This window comes from Stegastes partitus, unplaced genomic scaffold (genome assembly GCF_000690725.1).
Source record: "Stegastes partitus isolate 25-593 unplaced genomic scaffold, Stegastes_partitus-1.0.2 Scaffold89, whole genome shotgun sequence".
In the NCBI taxonomy this organism is placed as follows: domain Eukaryota; kingdom Metazoa; phylum Chordata; class Actinopteri; family Pomacentridae; genus Stegastes; species Stegastes partitus.
Genome location: NW_007577820.1, coordinates 32,897 through 53,473, shown reverse-complemented (window position 1 = coordinate 53,473; position 20,577 = coordinate 32,897). Strand labels below are relative to the sequence as shown.

General features: G+C 43.2%; 1 protein-coding gene across 5 annotated transcripts in view; it reads right to left on the bottom strand.

Annotated features, from left to right (window-relative positions):
* Positions 1-14,840, bottom strand: part of mgaa (MAX dimerization protein MGA a) — a 28,858-nt gene extending 14,018 nt beyond the window's left edge. For 4 of the 5 annotated variants that reach the window (XM_008277083.1, XM_008277086.1, XM_008277084.1 and 1 more), the window contains exons 1-9: positions 14,723-14,840; positions 8,931-10,058; positions 5,945-7,730; positions 3,939-4,038; positions 3,658-3,759; positions 3,438-3,566; positions 3,034-3,156; positions 2,137-2,813; positions 684-963 (exon numbers count right to left, since the gene is read on the bottom strand). In XM_008277083.1, coding sequence (XP_008275305.1) covers positions 684-963; positions 2,137-2,813; positions 3,034-3,156; positions 3,438-3,566; positions 3,658-3,759; positions 3,939-4,038; positions 5,945-7,730; positions 8,931-10,006 — 4,273 coding nt within the window. In that variant the 5' untranslated portion in view covers positions 10,007-10,058; positions 14,723-14,840. The remainder of the gene's footprint in view (positions 1-683; positions 964-2,136; positions 2,814-3,033; positions 3,157-3,437; positions 3,567-3,657; positions 3,760-3,938; positions 4,039-5,944; positions 7,731-8,930; positions 10,059-14,722) is intronic. The other variant, XM_008277085.1, reaches the window with a different exon arrangement.
* Positions 14,841-20,577: the final 5,737 nt, after the last annotated feature.

Genomic DNA, 20,577 nt, shown 5'->3' with positions numbered 1-20,577 from the left:
ATTTCTTTGTTTTCTTTCAAGATTTTGATTTGATATTTTGCTGATATCTTGCTGTCGCTTTAATACATTTTTCAGACATTTTATTGAAATTTTTCTGATTTTCATTTTATATTTTACTGATATGTTTCAGACATATATTTATAGTTTCCAAACATTTATCAGCTTTTAAAAAACATCTCACAGATACTTTTTAGACATTTTACAGATTTTTTTTCTGATATTTTATGGATATTTTTTAGATTTTTACCAGAATTAAAAAAAAAATAATACTGATATATTTCAGACATTATAATATTTTTTGGATAATTTATTTATATTTTTCAGACTTTTGCTAATAATTTTTGTACATTTAAATAATACATTTGTAGACCTCTTAATTTATTTTCAGACTGCATATTTTTTCAGAAATGTGATTATTTTGTTCATATTTTTCACACACTTTTGGGATTTTTTTAAAAGATATTTTCTTATGGTTCTATATTATTCAGACATTTCATATTTTTTTCTGGTATTTTATTAATATTTATATATTTTCTTTATATTTAAAAATGTCTCTGACATTTTAATATTATTTTTCACCTTTAATTTTAATCTTCAAACAAATGCTGGTTTGTTTTGCCACGCAAACAGCAGCTGGTCTTAGATCAGATCTATAATTTGTTGACCTTCAGACTCAGACTTACTGTAGGCCATCTTCATTCTCCTCCTCTTCCTCCTCTTGTTGTGGAGCTGGTGGGAGGGGGGGCTGCAGTCGGACCCATCCAGGTTCTTGAGAAGGACGACCTTCTGTTTGAGGCAGCTGCAGCCGAACATGCAGGAGAGGCGGCCGCAGTGGCTGATCCTGGAGCAGTGGGACAAACTGGAGCAGACGCAGCCCAGCCGGCAGAACTCGTTCAGACAGGGAGGGGGCGCTCTTCTCCGAACCAACTCGATGGGCGCCGTCGGGTTCTCGCTAACAAAACCCTGAGGAGGGACGAGAGAAGAAGAGCATCAGTCTTCACAGCTCCTCAGTGCTGCATCTGGTGGTTCTGCTGCAGATTAACTCGCTTGAAGGCTTTTGACCTTTCAGTTTTTATAATGTCAGAAACAAACCCGTAACCATGGCAACTGTTAGCTATGGACCCAAAACGCATCGAAGATTTGAAAACTGAACATGTAATGCCGACCGAAATAGTTTAAATTCCAACTGAATTTAACCCTTTATACTGTCTGAAGGCTGACAGAAACACCTTCAGACAAAACTCAGGGCTCAGAAACTCTGCATCCTTCTCAGGGAAAAATTCTATATATTCATATTTTGATGCACAGGAGACAAAAAGCATTTCAGTTCTTATTATAAAACACGGCGATGCAGCGGAGGACCTAAATTTAAACTTACTGACTAAATCTAGAACTAAAACAATCAACTGAATCAACAATTAGGCGACTACTTTCATAACCGAGTCAGGGGTTTTGTCAACTTCTGCAAAACAAAAAAAAAAATCTGACATTTTTTGCTTTTCTTTAACTCATACAGTGAATATTTGTGTGAAAACATGTTAACACGCAGGTGTAGGAGGAGCTGCAGGGTTATTTCTACCTGATCACCTTTTACTGACTGATCTTCTGTCCACTGATTAATCGCTGGTTTTCTGTATCAGCAGTAAGATAACAGTCACATGAGGATTCTCACTGTCAGAGGTGCAACAGCTCACTGATTACTCATTTAGTTGTCAACTATTACATTAACTCTCAACTATTTGGACAATCAGTTAATCAGCTGAAGTACATTTCAAACAAAGACTGTGATTGCAGCTTCTGGAATGTGAACGTTTTCTGGTTTCTTTCCTCCTCTATGACAGTAAACTGATGTTGTTAATGCTGATCCTCATTCTTCACCTTTTTCTGACACTTTAGAGAACACCAAAGCAGAAAATGTTCCAGAGATAATCCCTGTAGTTGTTCTGTGTCTCTCTGGTTGATTATCGCAGTTTGTGAATGTTTTCTGGTTTCTTTCCTCCTCTATGACAGTAAACTGAACATCTTTGGATTGTGGATGAAGCAAGATGTTTGTGATTGTGAACTTCAGCTTCTGACATATTAACACGATTAATCCAGTAAATAATCAAAAGACTAATCGACAGCTGTCCTGCTCACCGTCAGGGTGAAGAGGGACGTCAGGGCGACGGTGGCCCTCTGCTCGGTGATGCCGGTCCGAGGTCGACCCTCCCATATCACGCTGTCCTCCAGGTCCTTCTGCCTGAGCAGGGCCCGGGTCATCAGGGGCCGCCGCTCCTTCCTGCCGGTGTCTTCCTTCTGGCCGAGCTCAGAGTCCGACTCCAGCGGCGCCAGGTCCTTTAATAGGCCCGTGGACCTGGAGGGGCTGAGGGTCCGAGATGTGGTCTTCAGTTTGAGTTTCCTCCTCTTCTTCAGGGTCGGTTCGGCAGTGTTGGCTGATGGGGGACCAGATTCACCTGGAGCAGGTTCGAAAGGTTCTGCTCTGGGTTTGTTCAGTTTCTGACCTCTCGGTTTCCTCTCCAACGTCCTGCCAGCTTTAGTCTCGGTGAGTCGGGGTCTCTTTGAGGGGGGGATGAACCCAGATATGAGGTCTGCTGCAGGGGAACCAGTGTTCTGCTTCTTCAGGATGTGGTCCAGCGTCCGGACGTAGCTGGTGCTCCTGGTCGGCAGCTCGTACACCAGCGGCTCCACTGGCGGCTGAGAGAAGCTGGCGGCTCGTTCGTCGATCAGTTTCCCTTCGTTCTCCAGATACTCGTCAAGCATGTCGCTGCAGAACGCCGACAAATTCTTCTTCTGTGGTTCGGAACTGGGACCAGCTGCAGGACAACACAAAGACTAGTTAGTCCTCTGGACCCCAAAACCTACCAGTGGGTCTGAAATACATGTTGTCGAATAAAAAAGTAATCAAAAAGACACAATTTATCAGTTAAAACTGTAAAAGAAAGATAGATCAGATCTTCAGCTTTCCAACAGTTCTTGAAGGTTTCATGTGTGACGTGACCAAAGCACACTGAAGAAGAGCAAAAGAAAGCTCACCTTCAGGTCTGGAGGATGCAGGGGTGGACGGAGCCTCCGACGGACTGAATTTATCTCTCCAGCCTTTAATTTGAGTCACGTCTGTAGTTTTTCCTGTTCTGGACACAAAAGCTGCTGAAACACCTGAAAATAACAGAACTAAGAGTGAATATCCTGAAGAATGTTTTTCAGTGTCAATAAACTGTTAGGATCCATACTTCTGTTGAACTGGACCTAGTCTGACAGCTTTTGGAGGCTAGTTTAAAACTCTAAATGTTACTAAAGTGCATATAAAGACATTTTTAAAAAAAAAAAATCTAATTTCTGCTTAATTTCCCTGCACTATAATTCCCTGAACCTGCAATCTGATCTTCAGATGTTTCCAACAGATGCAGCAGCAGACGATAGGCTGCAAAGCTGCTCACCTTGACTGGACTGCAGCTCCTGGGTCAGCGGCTCCAGGCTGACTCCTGGAGGGGGGATGGGCAGACGGACCCCCAGGTACTGCAGGTCGATAGCCAGAGTCGGATCCAGCAGCGTCATCTTCAGACCGACTGGGTTCATCAAGAACAACCAACACAAGGGGGAAAGTTAACTCAGAGTGAACTTCTAGAGTCCTGCCAGCTCACAACAGGAGATACGTACCTTCCTGCAGCACAGGGTGGATAACCTGCCTGTGCTTCATCAGCTTCAGGTCATTCAGCAGATTCTTCTGGAAGGCAGCAATCGTCTCGTCCAGACACTCTGCTGAGGGTTTAAACATAGAGCTGAATTCATTGTTTGGTCAGTCAATTATCACAAAACTGAGAAACATCCATCACAACATCTGAGAGAACGTCAGCACAAACTCACTCAGCTTCTAATGTGACCCGTGGTAAACAAAATGGGCTTCTTGTGGCTTTAATAAAACGTAATAAAGTCATTACCTTTCTCAGGTGTGTCAGCTGCTTGTGGACTTTCCGATGTGGTCTGAGGCTGAGTGCCGGGCCCGTCAGAGGAGTCCACTGTGTGGAGTTTGAGGGCCTCCTGAAACACAAGTTTTATTGTCTTTGTCAAATACATCATCAGTAACAATCAGGTAAGATCACACCTGTAGGTGTTACCAAGGCTCCAACACCTGTGGTAGGCAAACGGTGGCCTGTGGTCCGAAGGTGGCCCTCCAGTATAAAGCATACCCTCATTATTAATCTAATTTAACCACCAGACAGGTCTAGTGAATTCAATCTGCCATTTAACTATAAACCCTAGTACGTCCCTTTTCTTTCTTTGTGTTTGTAAATGGATGCCACTCCCAAATAAATCTCAAGTTCAACCTTTTGCTTGTGGCAGCAGTAGGCAGCTTTTCACTGCAGGAACTCAAGGCAGCCAAGAGGTTGCGTTTACCGGGTGGGTCCCGTAATCGGATCTTTCAGCATTTCTATTTCCATTCCAGTGTAGGATCCAACAGCTCCAACTCTGACGTCAGTTTAGAGTGTACCAAAACAATGACAAAAATAGTAGAGACTGGACGTAACTCCAGTTCTATGCAGGAAATAGAACAGGAAGGCGTTGTTATGTTAGCCTAAGTGGCACATTTTATGCTGTCTAGTTTAATGTTAACAAGGAGAAGATTGCTGCTGGACAAGAACATCAAGAGGGCAGAAAAAAATGGTGCTTGATGTCCTCCTACGGAGGTACTTCTTATTTCCCAAGAGTAGTCTTTAAAGAGGTTCCATGGGGGTAGTTCCTTTGGTCAGAATATGCACAAAGGCTAGGGGTTGCCCAAAAATGGCCTGCACGTTCCTGCAGTGGAAAGTGCAGGTTTTAGTCACTTTCCACATCAAGAACATTGCCCGGAGAATAGGAACCCTGTGAGCAGCTTGGTTCTTCTAGCAGCACTTCCTCTGGAGGAACCAAAGCCTGTTCAGAGGGAGTCATACCTGAAGGTTTAGGGTGGAGTTTCCAGCGCTGAACTTCTCTTACTGTTGGGCTTTCTGCAGCATTGGCATGTCTAAAAACCTGCGACTGCAAACAGGTTCTAGTGGTTGTAGTTTGTGGTACAACAGGCAACTTTCCACTGCAGGAACTCAGCGCAGCCATACGGTGGCGTCAACAGGGGCAGTCTATTCATCGGTCATTACAGCCTTTCTATTTCCGTAGGATCTGACAGCTTTGACAGCACCATTAACGCGTTAAATCTGTTCTTGAGCAACCTTTCAACTGCAGGAACTTTCACCAGGGACTAAGAATAACTTTTGGATCCACCAGAGGAGTCAGAATTTTTAGGAAAGGCCCAGAAGAAAGTTTATCCCTGGAAATTCACTGCTCAGGAATACAGAACTTTCTGAAGAATCAGGAACTTTCAGGGCAGAGCTTGTACATCTGAAAGGAAAGCTTTTCACTGCAAGACCTCAGTGCAGGCAAAAAGTTGGGTTTACAGAACAGCACCCTATTCGATCATTTCTATTTCCATTGCAATGTAGGATCCTACAGCTTTGACAGCAACATTAACGCTGAGGGCACCAAAACCATGACGTTCAAGAAGATTGTTGTCCTCTCCAAATTTAACCAATGAGCATAGGAACACATAAAGCAAGTTTTTAGCAGGGACCTTTTTCTACCCTGACCCTGAAAGAGGTTCTACAGGGAAGGCTCTTGTGGTCAGAACCCATGCAAATGTTCAAGTGGCCCTACAATGATGTGCAGGTTTCTGCAGTGGAAAACAGACCGATAATCCAGGATGCAGTCGAAGAAAACATTTTACCACCGGTGGAATGAATTTAAGGATTTGTGGAGGGAATCTCTGTGGACTGATCTTTCCAGTCTAAGCACCTTCTGACACATATATGGGAGTTTCGTATGCAGGTATTGCATCACGACATTATCAATGAAGTTTATTTAAAAACACAGAAAATGCTGCATATAAATCCTTGCAGAATAAACTTTATTTTACCTTTGATGTGAATGAGATAAATAATTGCTCCTCAACCTCCTCCAGGTTAGGCTGCATACTCCTGTAGGTGGTGTCATCCGTCTTCTCATTCAGACTGGTCTTGGGCTGCTTTCGCCGCCGGGTCTTCTTGCGCTTGTAGGGTTTGTTGACTGGGACTGGCTGCACCTGCTGAGAAGGCTCTTGTGCTTCTACTGCAGGTGGAGGCGGGCAGGGAACAGCCACTGCCTCTGTATTTGAAAACTCTACTCCCATCCCAAGGTCATCATCGGTGGAGAAAAAGTGCACAAGGTCTGCAATTGAAGGCGTGGGCGACAGTCCCTCTCCGCCTAATGAGGAGAAGGTTGGGGACAGCGGCAGCTGGAGGGCGAGGGGGGACAGCTCTGCAGGAAAAGGTAGCGACTGTTCGCTCTCCTGAAATGATGGAGGAGGACCCTGTGGAGGTGTGGAAGTGTTCAGACTATGTGGTTCAGGGTGCGAGGGAGTCTCTGAAGGCAACAAAGGTGGTGTAACATGCTCTAAAGGAAGAGTCTCCGATGTGGGCTGAAATGTTGTGAAGGGAGCATCTAAATACGGTTCAGGGAGAGGTAACACTGTATGCCATTTAAATACAGATGAGTCTTTGCTTGGCGGTGAGTCTTCAGGAGGTTCTGCTGTACAAGCTGCTTCAGAAGACGTTGTGTCGAGTTCTAAAGCTAACGAGGCCGGCAGGGGAGGTAAAGGTTCTGGAGAACTCGTAGGAGACAAAGGCTCAAAACCGAAAGACGAACACTCTGGGTCAGGAAGGAAAGATTCAGACTTCAAGGTAGGGGAGTCTGAAGGTAGTGTTGAAGACTCAGGTGGTGTTTGTGGTGAGTTTGGGACAGGTAACACTGTGTCCAGGGGTGGGGACAAAGGGGGAGATGCAGATGAGGTAGCAAGTGTTGAGGAGAGGGTGGATGTAGACTCCTCAAGGGAAGAAAATGGCTGCTCTGAGCTGGGTAACACTGTACTGTGAGGGACTGTCGGCTGTAGGCCTGGACTCTCAGAAAAGGAGGCTGACTGATCATCAGTTCTTGGTCCCACTGGACCTGAAGCAGCAGCCGTATCTGGACACAACAGACTTAAAGGTTGATGAACATTCAGAACCACTTCATCTAGATGCAGGTCTGCACCAGCATGTCTGGAGGCCTGGGCGTTGGGTTTAGTCACATCGCCATTGAGATCCTTCAAGGGATCAATTGCATTTGTGGCAGGATCCAAAGGTAGACATGCAGAGGCTGCAGCAGAACTCAGTGATTCAGACAAAGGTTCAGAGTGGGTCTCTGGGGGAGGAGAGTCCAGTTTGCTCTTGGCCTTTTTAGATTTCGTCGAGTGCTGCTTCAAAAACAGAGCAAGTGCCGGCAGAGGCAGCCGAGGTGGCCGTTTGTCTGGCTTCGTAGTCTGCTGTGATGGAGTGTCTGGATTACGTTGGTGGTCTGAGTCCTTAGAGGACCCTGCTGAAGCAGCACTATTACAGTCTGTCTGGACATTGACCTTACACTTCACTGAATTCAAAAGGTGCGTATCCTCCTTCACATTCTTCTTTGTTACATCAGTTTCAGTTTTCCCTGCAGGTTCTTTATTGTCCCTTTGAAGAACCTCCTGTCCTTTGCCTTTCAGGGTTGTGGGCTTAGTGTTAGTTTGCTCTGCTGTAAGAGAGCTGCTGTGATTGATGCCCAGCTGCTCCAGGTTGCACCTCTGCAGTGAAACATGTGCCTCACGAATTAGTTCAGAAATTAACTTCTGAGCCGGACGTGAGTTACTGGTGCTGGGGGAAACCAAACAAGAAAAGACAACATTAGAGGCACAAGCATCACTGATCATGTCACTTATATACTCCTGAACTAAACTTTAATACACTGATTGCAACTTAACTCAAGTAAGTTTTAACTTTATGCTCACAGAAACCAATCACAACAGTTTTCAATAATCAGTTGTTAAATGAAGTGCAGCACTGCAGGAGCACTGTCTGTGAGGCAACACAGAAGTGTTTGTCATGGTGGCTTGTGACTGGCTAAAACCCCAAAATGTTCTCCACTTGCCAAAACAGACTTGACAGTAGTTGGAGCGACTGCCTTCTCAAGTGTCTACATTATTTAACACAAACTGCAGTTTTCCATCTCATTAAACACCAAGAGGCTCCACCAGTTGGTGCAACCAGATACTCCATCTAATCTACTCTTCAGTCCTATCAGTTAATTTTAAATCACTTAAATTATTAATAGCAGCTAAGCGATTAACGATTCAACACTAACATCTCTACAACAACCTTCATCAATCCGGCTAATGTTTGATGTTAACGTTGTGTTTCCACTGCACTCATTTCAACAAATGATTGAGCTCTTTAGAGGACCAAAGCAACTTCTAAACTGCTTGAGTCTTCTTTTTCTTTTTTTTTTTTAATTTTGAGTAAAGGCCCAGAAGAAAGTTTATCTCTGGAAATTCACGGCTCAGGAATATCAAACTTTCTGAAGAATCTGGAACTTTCAGCGCAGGGCTTGTATATCTGAATGGACAGCTTTTCACTGTAAGAAGTCAGTGCAGATGAAAAGTGCTGTTTAAATAACAGAAACCTTAATCAGTCCTTTCAGACTTTTGTTTCTATTTAAATGTAGAACCCAACAACGCCAACTGTGACAATAACTCCAAGTGCACCAAAACAGTGACAAATAGTAGACAGTAGATGCAACGGTTGCAAAGGCAAACAAAATGCCTAAAACAGACAATGTGCCCATTCACCACACCAACAGCTCAGTAATGAGCCTCTTCTCTGTAGAGATTTAGACTGCGGTGGAAACACAAATACCAGACTGAGGGACCCTTTAGGTCCTTACAGTGCTCCTGACATTGGTCCCTGGAGGTGAACATTTTGGAGATTTTGGTGGAAATGTGGCTTTCTGCTCTTTTTCAAACCTGACATTGAGTACAAACTGAAGACGTCATTTTCACTGTAAAGTGGACCTCTTACCATGAGCTTTCTCCAGGGGCCTTGGCAGCTGGCGGATCTTTGTTTGTAGTGGGGTTTTTCTGCACATCTGAAGGTCTTGAGTCTGCTGTATTGGAGCTTCTGGGTTTATGGTTTGCCAGCAATGACTTCAAGCTCTTCTTCACAGGATGCTGCTCGGTGGTTGGAGTGCCTCCATCTTTGTGCAGCTCTTTGCCAGAGTTTGCTTTAAGCTTCAGGCTCCGTGAATTGCATCCGTCCTCCTTCAGGCCTTTAGCAAACGGGTTGTAGTCGACTTTGAGCTGAGCAAAGCGAGTGTTCTGGTAGGCAGTGACTGCCATGAACTCAGTCTGTGGGAAAGTAAAGGTGAGAACACTGGGACCGTTCAGCTTTACATCTTTAGCAGCTCTGTCTGTCTGCACCACGTGCAGCCGTGGTAAGTAGCGGTGCATCGGATGCAGGATGGTGTTCCCCTCCTGGTCCGAGCCATTGTTAGTGAGTTTCAGTCGGTAAAAGGACACGGGACTCTGCATCCAGTGTTGACCCATTGCCGGGGACTCTGGATGAGCGAATGGCTGGCTTTTTATAGGACTCTCTGCTTTTCCAGCAATCTGCCAGCTGTTGCCCGTCCACTTGTAACAGCTGTTGTCTAATGGCTGGATGTCCATTATCAGAGTGTACTTTTTACTCGGCTGCAGCCCAGCGATGCGAAAGCGGCAGTAGGGGAACATCCTGCTGCCTTGTTTATTCAGAATCATCTCTGTCCTGCATCTGTAGAACTCATTCCACATGCTGTTGTTGTCCAGCGTCACTCGGACGCCTCTACAGACGCTGTCAGGCGACAAGTTGTCGGACTGAGGAGGCTTCAGTCCGCTCGTCCTCCTGACAGCCTCCCGGGACGGGGACATGTTGAGTTTACTCCTGATATCTGCCCCCTCACTGGTCACATGGCTGCTTTGATCCACTCCGCCTTCACTTGCTCTCCCTGGTCTCGAAGCACCAGAGCGTGCAGGTGGGTGTTCGGCTGCAGGTGCCACTGCAGGGGTAGATCCCCTTTCCTGATGGAACACCATGCCTCTCTTCTGCTTCTTAGGAGCCATGAACAGGTTCCAGGAGGATCCTGCTGTTTATACATTTGTTCAAGACAGCATCCTGAAAAACAAGAACATCAAGCGTCACTATCCGCTGCTGCAAACCATGCCAAAGCCCATTCTGCTGGTGTTCTGCATGTTATAAATCAGCATTTGATGGCTACTGTCAGTGTTGTCCAAAAAAGCACCACAGAAAGCTTCAGATAACAGAGCAATTCTACAGAGCTGTGAAATGTGAGGAGCTGTTCTGTTCCTAAAAATAACTAAGACATCTCTCCACTGCAGGAACTTGGTACAAGGTGGTGTGAACATTTACTAAAGAGACTCTGGTCGTCCCTTTGAGTCTTTTGGTGTCTGGTGCAGCATAGGATCCAACAGTTCGACTGCCACTGTCACTCAGAACCAAACTAGGGATGCGAATTGTAAACAATGTTATCATCAAATAATAAGCTACGTTTAATTACAGACACATGACTTTAGCCGTAAGAGTGGTTATATGACAAGAGCCTCTCTGTGATAGAATTGCTTTACCAGTAAGCTTTGATTTGTCCTGACAGCACAAGCTCTGGCTGGAAGCCATTAACCATTAAAGAAGTCTTTGTCATGGTGGCCTGTCCCAGCTAAACCCCAACAATCCTCCCTCCTCATCAACAGAACTGCTTGCAGTCCAAGTAACTGCCTCCGCGGGTCACTACAGCATTAAACGCAAACTACTTGCAGTCTTTCATTTCATTAAACAGCCAGAGTCTCTTAATGGTTAATCATTACTGTCCCTAGCAACGACAGATAGTAGTTACTGGACTGGGAGCATGTGGGAAATAGAACAATAGAGGTTTGTTGGCCTATATGGTAAATTTTATGTTGTTGATGATAATTGTAGAATCAGTTTCTGTCAGTACTAACTTTAGCGTTTGGTTACAACCACAGCCAACAAGATGTCTAAATTTCCACCTTTGGCTGCTTCTCCACAGGAGCAAAGCTTCATGGGTAATGCAGTATTAATGGCTAAACTTATACTTTTGCATTGAATATACGCTGCAGGTAGAAGTGTAACTACATATCACAGCAGCACAGACCACAACAACTGTGACTGTTCGTCTGACTTGATTTGTGCAAATATAACTCTTATGTGAAACACACTGTGATAGGCTGTAACTGTATGTAGTTTGTTCATAATGCAAAACACCAGAGCCAGTGTACATCATGAGTGTGGTTTCCTTGTTTTCATAGCTCATACAGCCTCAACTAGATCCAACAGCGTCTCCCTTTACAGCTCTTCAGTTTCAGTTGTTAAATAAACATAAAGTCGTGACTCAATAGTCCAACACTAAATGTAAAACCTTCTTATATGTCAGATAGCAAGGCTGTCGGATTGTCAAGACGGAGGTCGAGATACAAGGAGGGCTTGATGCTGGAAGGCTCATTTGTTGTTAATATTCATGGTTTATAGTTGTTATAATACCTAGTGTGTTGTTAGAACACTACGCATCGCTGGATTTCACACCTCATTGACCGGTGAGATTGTGCACATTCCGGCCACTTCCACCCCGGGGCAGCGCTCTGACGGGGTGGAAGTGTCCAGAACACACAGGCAGTACTTGGCTGCTGATGCTAGTTTAGTTAGTGGTCACACTTCTGTTTCCACCATCGGTGGCGGCGGGGGAGTGGCAGATACGCTCCACCGTTATCATCCATGTTTACTTCCATAAACACTGAGCACGCTCGCTGCATGTAACGTCGTTGTGTCCTCTTCTGCGCATGCGGGACACTTTTGGGTCGTATAAAGTTCACACAGCAGATCACATACAAGTCGTATTTAACTGGAAATGTGAACGAAGTCACAAAAAGTCAGATTTCACAAAACAATCCAAATTGAGTATCAAGTCCTGCAGTGTGAACGTAGCCAATCTGTGGGATTGTTCAGTCAGATAATACGGCATTATCCTGATTGGTGACATAAAATGTCATGTTGGAGTCAGAATCCAAGGCTGTCACTATGTTAAGGCTGTTTTTATGGGTTCTGTTCGTTTTTCCTAAAAACCTGTCGGATAGCAGGTTTAGGATTGTTGAGGGTCGAATTATCGAGTCACGACTGTACACAGCTTCATCGTTATTGTTCCAACAACTCGTTTGACTGATTTAGTTTTTATTATCAGAAAGAATCGTGAAGTTTCTGTGGTGTTAGTACAAAACCACCAAACTTTAGGTATTGTGATGTCCATATTAGTCTTTACTGGGCATCTGCGACCCTTTACTTCATCGTTCTGCATCACAAAACAGTTCACACAAAAAATGCTGAATGGCTGACACTGACCAGAAGGAATCGTATTTTTTTAGGTTGTATTATTGTAGTTTTTGTGTCTCTGTGCTCAGTTTTCTGTGACACTTGGTATTTGTAAATTAGTTAAAGTCTGTACCTTTGCAGTTGTTCCTATGTCTGCTTTTGTTTTCCATCTGCTTTTGTTCATTCTGTGTCTTTCTTAGTCAGATTTAATCTGTTCGTGTTGATTTTGCATCTCTGGTTATGGATTTCTGTGTCGTCGTAGTACCTTATCTCTTTGTCAGCGTTTTCTGACTCTTGGTATTTGCTTTCAGTAATTTTGCATGTCTCTGTGGTGGTTTGGTGTCTGCATCAGTCTGCGTTAGTTTTGCATCTCTTTCAGTCAGGTTTAATCTCCCTTTTGGCCATTCTGTATATCTATAGGTGAGTTGTGTTTGCATAGAATCAGCATCTGTTTCACTGAGCTGTGTTCATTTTGCATCTCTTCCTGTTTTTGTGTGTCACTGTAGTTGTTTATCTCTCTCTGTCGCCATTTTGTGTCTCATGGTGTTTGTTCGGAGAGATTTTCAGTCTCTTGGCTGTTGCGTTACCGTTTTGAAACGGTGTCAGTGAGTTTGGAGCCAACTCTGAGCAAACATTCATTAAATAAGTCGCACCAAACAGTCTCCATCAGCTGGTTGGACCAGTTCAAAGTTGTGAAAACACGGGGATGTTCACAGGTGGTCTGCTTCTCCTGCTGATAAAATAATGGATTAATCCTGTTGATAGATCTTCTCTCAGAGACGGATGAGAGCCGATCAACCAAAGAATCCACCAGAACACCTGAGAACAAAGACCTGCTGCAGCGTAGCAGCCGACCAGGTCTCTGCAGCTTCAGAGATGTTCGATTTAAGGTTTTTAAAGATGAGTCTACTGATATTTCGTAGCTCATTTTACCAAAATGTGAAACAGATTTTTACTGGAACACAGCGACTCAACATTTGGCAGGTTTAGGACTCGCAGCGTCATCTGCTCATTTAACCACAACTTTTCATACAGTTGAGCTCCAGCTTATCAAGAACACTGCTCTGCTAGGTAAATGGTGAGAACAAATGAGTCAGAAACAAACACAGACTGGCAGTAACCTATAAGAACACACTGAGGAACATCACATTTACTGCACATTAACATCCGTTTCAGGACTGAAACCACAACTCACCATAGTTTTTCCATAGCTGAACACTCACTAACTATCAACGTCTTTTGTTTAACTACCTGTTCTGGTTTCAGGACCAGTTTACCATAACTAAAGGAACCATTCACAGTCAGTCCCCTGCTCATTTGACATGACTCTCCCCAGTAATGATGATGCTAACCTGCTAACCGGCGGCTGTTGACCCGACCTGATTAAACTACAGTTAGCTGACTCAGTAAATCATCCTTTACTAGTCGGTAGTGTCTCTGCCTGTTGTTCTCTCACTAAGCTGAACTGTAGATAAACTACATTACTGTGATGCTAACCTGCTGACCAGCAACTGTTTATCCTGACCTGAGGGAACCTGGTTAGTTATTTAACCAGTACATTAGCCTTTACTAGTCAGTAGTGTGTTAGTCTGCTGTTCTCGTACGGAGCTGAACTGACATTGGTGTTGTCTTCGGTAGTAATGATGCTAACCTGCTAACCAGCGGCTTTTACCGTGACCTTGTAAAACCCAGACAGTTAAACCAGTTATTTAACCAGTAAATTAACCTTTACCAGTCAGTACTGTGTCTGCTTGTTAATCTCTCACTGAGTTGAATCCGCAGGAATATAAATGAACTACATCATTGTTGTCTTCAGTAGTAATGACGCTAACACGCTAACTAGCAGCCGCTGACCTAACCTGGTGAAACTCACCTAGTTAAATCAGTTATTTACCCAGAAAATTACCCTTTACCAGTCAGTCTGTGTCCGCCCTTTGTTTTCTCGGTGAGATGGATCTACAGTAATGTAGATAAACTCTGTTACAGTTGTCTTCAGTAATAATGACGCTAACCCGCTAACCAGCGGCTTTTAACCTGACCTGGTCAAACTGAGGTAGTTATACAAGTTATTTAACCAGTAACCTATCCTTTACCAGTCAGCATGCATCTGCCTTTTGTTCTCCCACTGAGCTGAATTTACAGTAATATATTTAAACCACATTACTGCTGTTTTCAGGAGTAACGTTGCTAACCTGCTAACCAGCGGCTGCTCATCTTGACCTGGTGAAACTACAACTAGTTAACTCTGTAAATTAACCTTTACTAGTCCTTGGTGTGTGGATATTTTGCCCTCTGGGAGCCGGACCGTGGATAAATCAGCTAGCTGTGGTTCTGACTGAGCAGCAGCTAGCTAGCAGCAGGCCTGACCCTGAGCCCGGATGGCTGCCATCACACACCGACCCTCCGAACCGAACCTCCGCCGCGCTCCAGTACCGGATTACCTTCTGCCCGCTCCGAATCATCGACTGTTCGGGCGGAGCGACGCGAATCCGTCGGTGTTTCCGTTGGTTTTCCGTTCAAACGGTGGATGTGGTCTGACGGTGGAAGCAGCAGCACGCGGAGCCTCCACCGTCACGTCACCGCCCTCCTCCTCCTGCCGCACTGCGCAGCCTCCGCCGCCATCTTACTGCCGCCACCTGGTTCAAACCGTCCCGGAGACACCGGAGGACACACCGGGGGACGCACCGGAGGATCCACCGGAGGATCCGCCGTATGCGACCCGCTGCTGCTCCGCATGTTCTCCTCCATCTGCTAGAAGTTTACCGGAGGGTGAAGCTGCCCGGACACCGGGGGCCCATGGCCCGGTTCCGGACACCGATGGATCGGCTCTACCTCCGGGATACGGAATGCCATTGAGCCGTCAAAACCGACAGAAATACGGAAGCACTTAAAGCGTGGACTCGGTCAGATAGTGACGGCTAAATAACGCGTAGGTAACGGCGAGTGTAACCGAACCCGGTCGGTGTTTATCGGCTGGTTGAGGGAATGTTAGGCGGCGCCATGTTGTTTCTGAAGGGCGCTAATGTCGGAGCTGCTGCGGGGAACGAAGGAGAGTAAACCGGGTAAAGAAAAGAACCACAGGCTGCACCGCTGCTGAGTGTAGTGTTACTTCATAATGAATTCATTTATTGACCCAGCGGTCGGTCAGAACCGGAACCGGACCGACAGAGCGGATCAAGATCCGGTTGTGACCGCTGAAGCTCACAGTAACATCTGGATTCTCTGAAGACATCATGAGCAGATGTTAGTTTGTTTACCGCTTTGTTAAAATCCAGCCTGCGCGTTCGTGAGTGTTTCGCGGGGGCGCGGATTGATGCGCATGCGTTGTCACCGATGCAGTACCAGCACTTCAGTGTGTGTGTGAGTGTGTGAGAGGGTCGACCGATATGTTTTCCAGGGCCGATACTAAGACTGATTATTAGCAATCAAAGTTATTGATTATTTATGTTTGGAGCTGAGAAATGAAAATGTTGGTGTCAAAGTCGAGAATATCACAAAGTGTAGCTACGATTAGTTGAAACCAGAGCTGCAAATGGTTGTTTTTATTGGTTGAAATGTCCTCATGTTTATTCATGTTTACCTTGAAGAGAAGGTTCAATATTTATCCTTTAGTGCTGATTGGCTGTTAGTGTGATGTGTAACCAATCAGCTGGAGCCGTGGGAGACGACATCACAGCCCAGCTAATGCATTATTCATTGTTGATTTACAGGAGGATGGTTTTAAAATGTTAAAAAAAAGATCCAGATAATAAACAAATCTGATAGTCGGTCGACCTGTGTGTGTGTGTGTGTGTGTTCAGGTGTTATTCGATCCCGTCAGTTCGTCTTCTGCAGGTAAACACACCTGAAGTGCACTGAGCCCAGGTCAGATATAAGACAAGTCTCAGGAGTGTGTGTATGTGTGTGTGACAGATGGCTTCACTACTAAACCAGTCGATCGATACTTATTGATCAGGTGCAGGAGATGGCGGCTGATGATGGCGTTTGTCTCCTTCTGTTCCTGTTTAAACCACCTGAGCGTCTGTTCACCTGTCAGTCAGAGCTGAGGGTAAAACCAAGCTGGATCAATATTAGATATTAAAATATGTTCAGCTCCAAAGATCAATACATGTATTGATTGGTGACAGTGATGCAGTGCGTTTACAGTCTGGACGTGTTTCTTTCTTTCTTCAGCTTCTTATTTCTACTTAATGCAGGACAACCACGATTAGATTTTACATCTCAAACATGTAATTATGTGACAGTAAATTCTCCTAAAACCCATTTTTGATTATAAATCTGGAATCAGATTTAACATTTAACTGACCTCATCTACTTTTAAACATCACTTTGACCTGCTTTTCCTGCACACTGAGTACTTTTACTTCAGGTACTCGACACACATTCAGTGGATTCTCACTGGAGTAAACCTTGAAAACTAAACCTGAGCTTAAACTGCACATCAGAGTTTACATGTAAAACACAACCTGATAAACGTTACAGTAGATTCAACTTTATAGTATGTCATAATGTCGACTTCTTAAAAATAATTTTGGCGTGTTGTCAATTTTAGGATCGAACAACTTATCGAATTAATATTCGGATGCAGTTGTTTGTTAAATCCAAACTACAGAAACTGCATTTTTTTGATAAAAGTGAAACGTCTGACAACATAAACGAAGCTCTGAGACACATCGACCTGCAGACGTGAAGGAACGCCATCGTTTAAAATTTATTTTATTCAATAACATTTTTTTTTAAGTGAAAAATAAACGCAAAAATTCTCATTTTTAATAAAAATCAAATCTCGAATCTGTCAAAAAAATAATCACAACATGATTTATTTCCTCGTTGGTCAGTCTAACTTATTCATAGAAATCTTATGTTTACGATATTTATTTTTTATTTTAAACCAATTTTTTATATAATTTCATGATTGCTGTGTTTTAGAATTTGAACTGTGTACGAGTTTTTGTTTAAATCACTTTTAAGCGGCTTTCCTGCGTTTTATTTTGCTGTTCGGAGTCGGTTTCTATCAATAACCAGCTGATCAATAAATCCACTCCACCTCCTGCTCACCTGAGTAGCTTCACTTGTGTTGAACCGATGTGCAGCTGCAGCTGATTATTGATTAAAGTCAACACACCTGAGGCAGGTGGAGGAGGAGGAGCTACCTGGGAAGTAAAGTTTAACCGTGATTATAAGGTCTGACGTCGAAACTAGTCGACTCAGTTTATAGAATTAATAATATTATAGAGTCTTAACTTTGTATTGAAATTATGTGGCAAATTTCTATAAATATCAACATTGTAGGGTCCAAACATGAATATTTAATTAGTTTATGTAGTAAATCACATTGTAGGGTCCCGACGGTGACGTTTAGTAACGTAGGGCCCTGACTTCAACGGTTACATTCGTCAGCTGTAATAATTAAATTACTGAGATCAGTTTGTATTGTTCATGTTACAGGGTTGAAACAGTAATATTTAAATTAGTCCACCTCATTTACATAATTAATATTCCTGCAGGGTCCTAATTATTCAGATATATTTATGTAATTAATAATATTAGAAGGTGTTGATATTTAAATTACGGAGGTTGATTTGCATATCTAATGATATTATAGGGTGTTTATATTAATATGGGCAATTTGCATAATTATGAATGTAGAGATGAAAGATGAATAATTAACTTGAATAATTTGCATAATTAATAGCATTGTAGGTGCCTAAACACATTATTTAAATTAGTTAAGTTCATTTGTCATGTTAATCTTATTTCTTTTTTGAGGTTTGATTATTGATTGATCTTCTGGTTATTGATTAACTGATAAGTGCCGGTGGCTCCTGTTCAGTATTTGGAGGTAAAAGGTGTCGTCGAGGTGATTGATGATGTTTCAGGAGCTCTGACCTCAGATCAGCGATGGATCAAACATTTTGATTACTGTTCATGAGCACGCTCAGGTAAGACGACAGGTGTGACGTTAACGACACACAACAGGATCAATACGACGCCCCACAGTCCTCGAACGCATCGATAATCGATCAGAAGCTTCAAGTTAATTCTCTGTACACGTATGACCACAGCAGCAGGAAATATTGATAGCGATTCCATAATCGATCGACCAGAATCCACAGGGCCGCTTCCTCCTCGTCAGGGCCCTAAGGGACCCCCCATACGCAGCCTAATCAATAACTGAGGAACCGAGCAGGAACCTCCAGCCAATTGATCGATCACAGAGGATTTACTTTGATATTGATTAGCTCAACGTGTTTTACTGTTGAGCAACAAAACACGACGTCACAACGTGTTAAACATAAATCAATTGATTATTATCAAAGAAAAATGTGATGTATTGATCAGCAACATGGATCAATATGACATCACGGGAAGAAAAAACAGCTGAAGAGCAGGAAGCAGAACCGCTGAAGTTCTCCTCAGAACCAGAACCAGCCGACAGCTTGGAGGAGCAGCTCAGTGTCAGGTTCTGACGTGGAACGAGAATGAAGCTGGAACCGAAGTTTGATTGATCCTCAGATTCAACAGCTGATCGATCAGCTGAGTTCCAATTAATCCGTGGTTTATGGTGTAGAACTCTGGAACATCTCAATAAGGAGACGTAAAACTACAAATACTGACTGTACAGGTGATGACATATTGATCATCAGAATAATTGATCTATTGACTGAAACGTCACAAAGTAAAATCATCCTGGTGTCTGAATACACTCACCGTTCAGGTCACTGAGATTCACACGAATGTGCGTGAAGCTCTAATCGGTTTAAAATAAACAGTAACCAATATCAATCAATCAATCAATAAACCATTTCTGCTGTTAAATGAGTGTAAAGTGATTTCAACCAAACAGATTCGTGATGTAACATAAGTATCAAACTGCAGAGTTGTGATCACTGTTAATCAATCTGCTGATTAGTTTGTCAATCAATCGTTTCTTTTTGTCAATAATCTGTGAAGCTCAGACGTTCTGCTCGACTTCTGTCAGAACCAAAATGTTCCATTTACTGCCAGAAAAAACACATAAATTCACCTCATGAAGCAGGAAGCAGCTGAAATCCAATATTGGTCCTGAAGATTGATGATATATCGATCAATGAAGATGATTATCGGTTCTATCAAAGCAGAACGTCACACGACTTCAGTCCTGATTCTGTTCTCAGCTGAGTTCATGATGCAGGTCAGTCACAGAAACAGTAAGAATACACAACGCCCACAAACTAATCAATAACTCAGAGCCAGTGTTCTGTTAATCAATCAACAAATGATCAATAAAACATCAGAAACGGGGCAGAGTGCCGACGGGTTTACATTCAGCTCAAAGAAAACACACCTGGAAATGACTGAAAAGATGAATCAATTATCAGCTGATCAATTAACTGATCGATCGCTGAACAGAAACACAGAAACAGCTTCACATCAGACTGAGTTAATTAAAGTGCTGCAGGTAATTAGAGCTGCAACCAATTATTGATTCATTAAATTAATCTCCAGCTATTCTGATAATATTGATTAATCTGGTTGATTAATTTTTAATAAAAGGGTTAGGGTTAGGGTTAGGGTTAGGGTTAGCTGTTTAAATTTTCTGATTCCAGATTCTAAAATATGAATATTTTCTATTTTTTTCCTCTTCTGTGACGGTGAACTGAACATATTTGAGTTGTGGACGAAACGTTTGACATTTTTCACCTTTTAGAGACCAAACAACTAATCGATTGATCCAGAAAATAATCTCTGGATGCAGCTTTGGACAAAAATCCAGCAACTGTTCTGATGATCAAATAATCAATGAACAAAGTCAAATATTTACTGGTTCCAGCTTCTTACGTGTAAAGATTTTAATCACATCTTTGTCATACATCACGTTAAACTGAATCCACAGACGTTAGCTCAGGACATGTGAACTTACAAAGAGGAATTTTCACACTTTTTACTCGTCGCAAAAACAAAAACAGAGAAAACTGTTCGTCACATGAAACAAAAATGAAAGTAATTGTTAGTTGCAGCTCCGGCGTGGTCGAGTTTCACTTAACGGATGAAACGTTTTGTCCACAAAATGTCAGAAAACAATGAAAGAATGCCCACAAAAACCTCCCACCGACTAAAACCACGTCCTCAGATGTCTCGTTCAGTCACGAGCTGCGGCGATAAATCAATCAGTGCGCAAATATTGACCGTTTTAATAATTAATGTCGGTTTAAAAGAATAAATTGCAGCTTCTTAAATGTGAAGATTTCCGACTTTCTTTCCTCTGTAACAGTAAACTGAATGTCTTTGGATTAAATGAGACATCTGAGGAAAC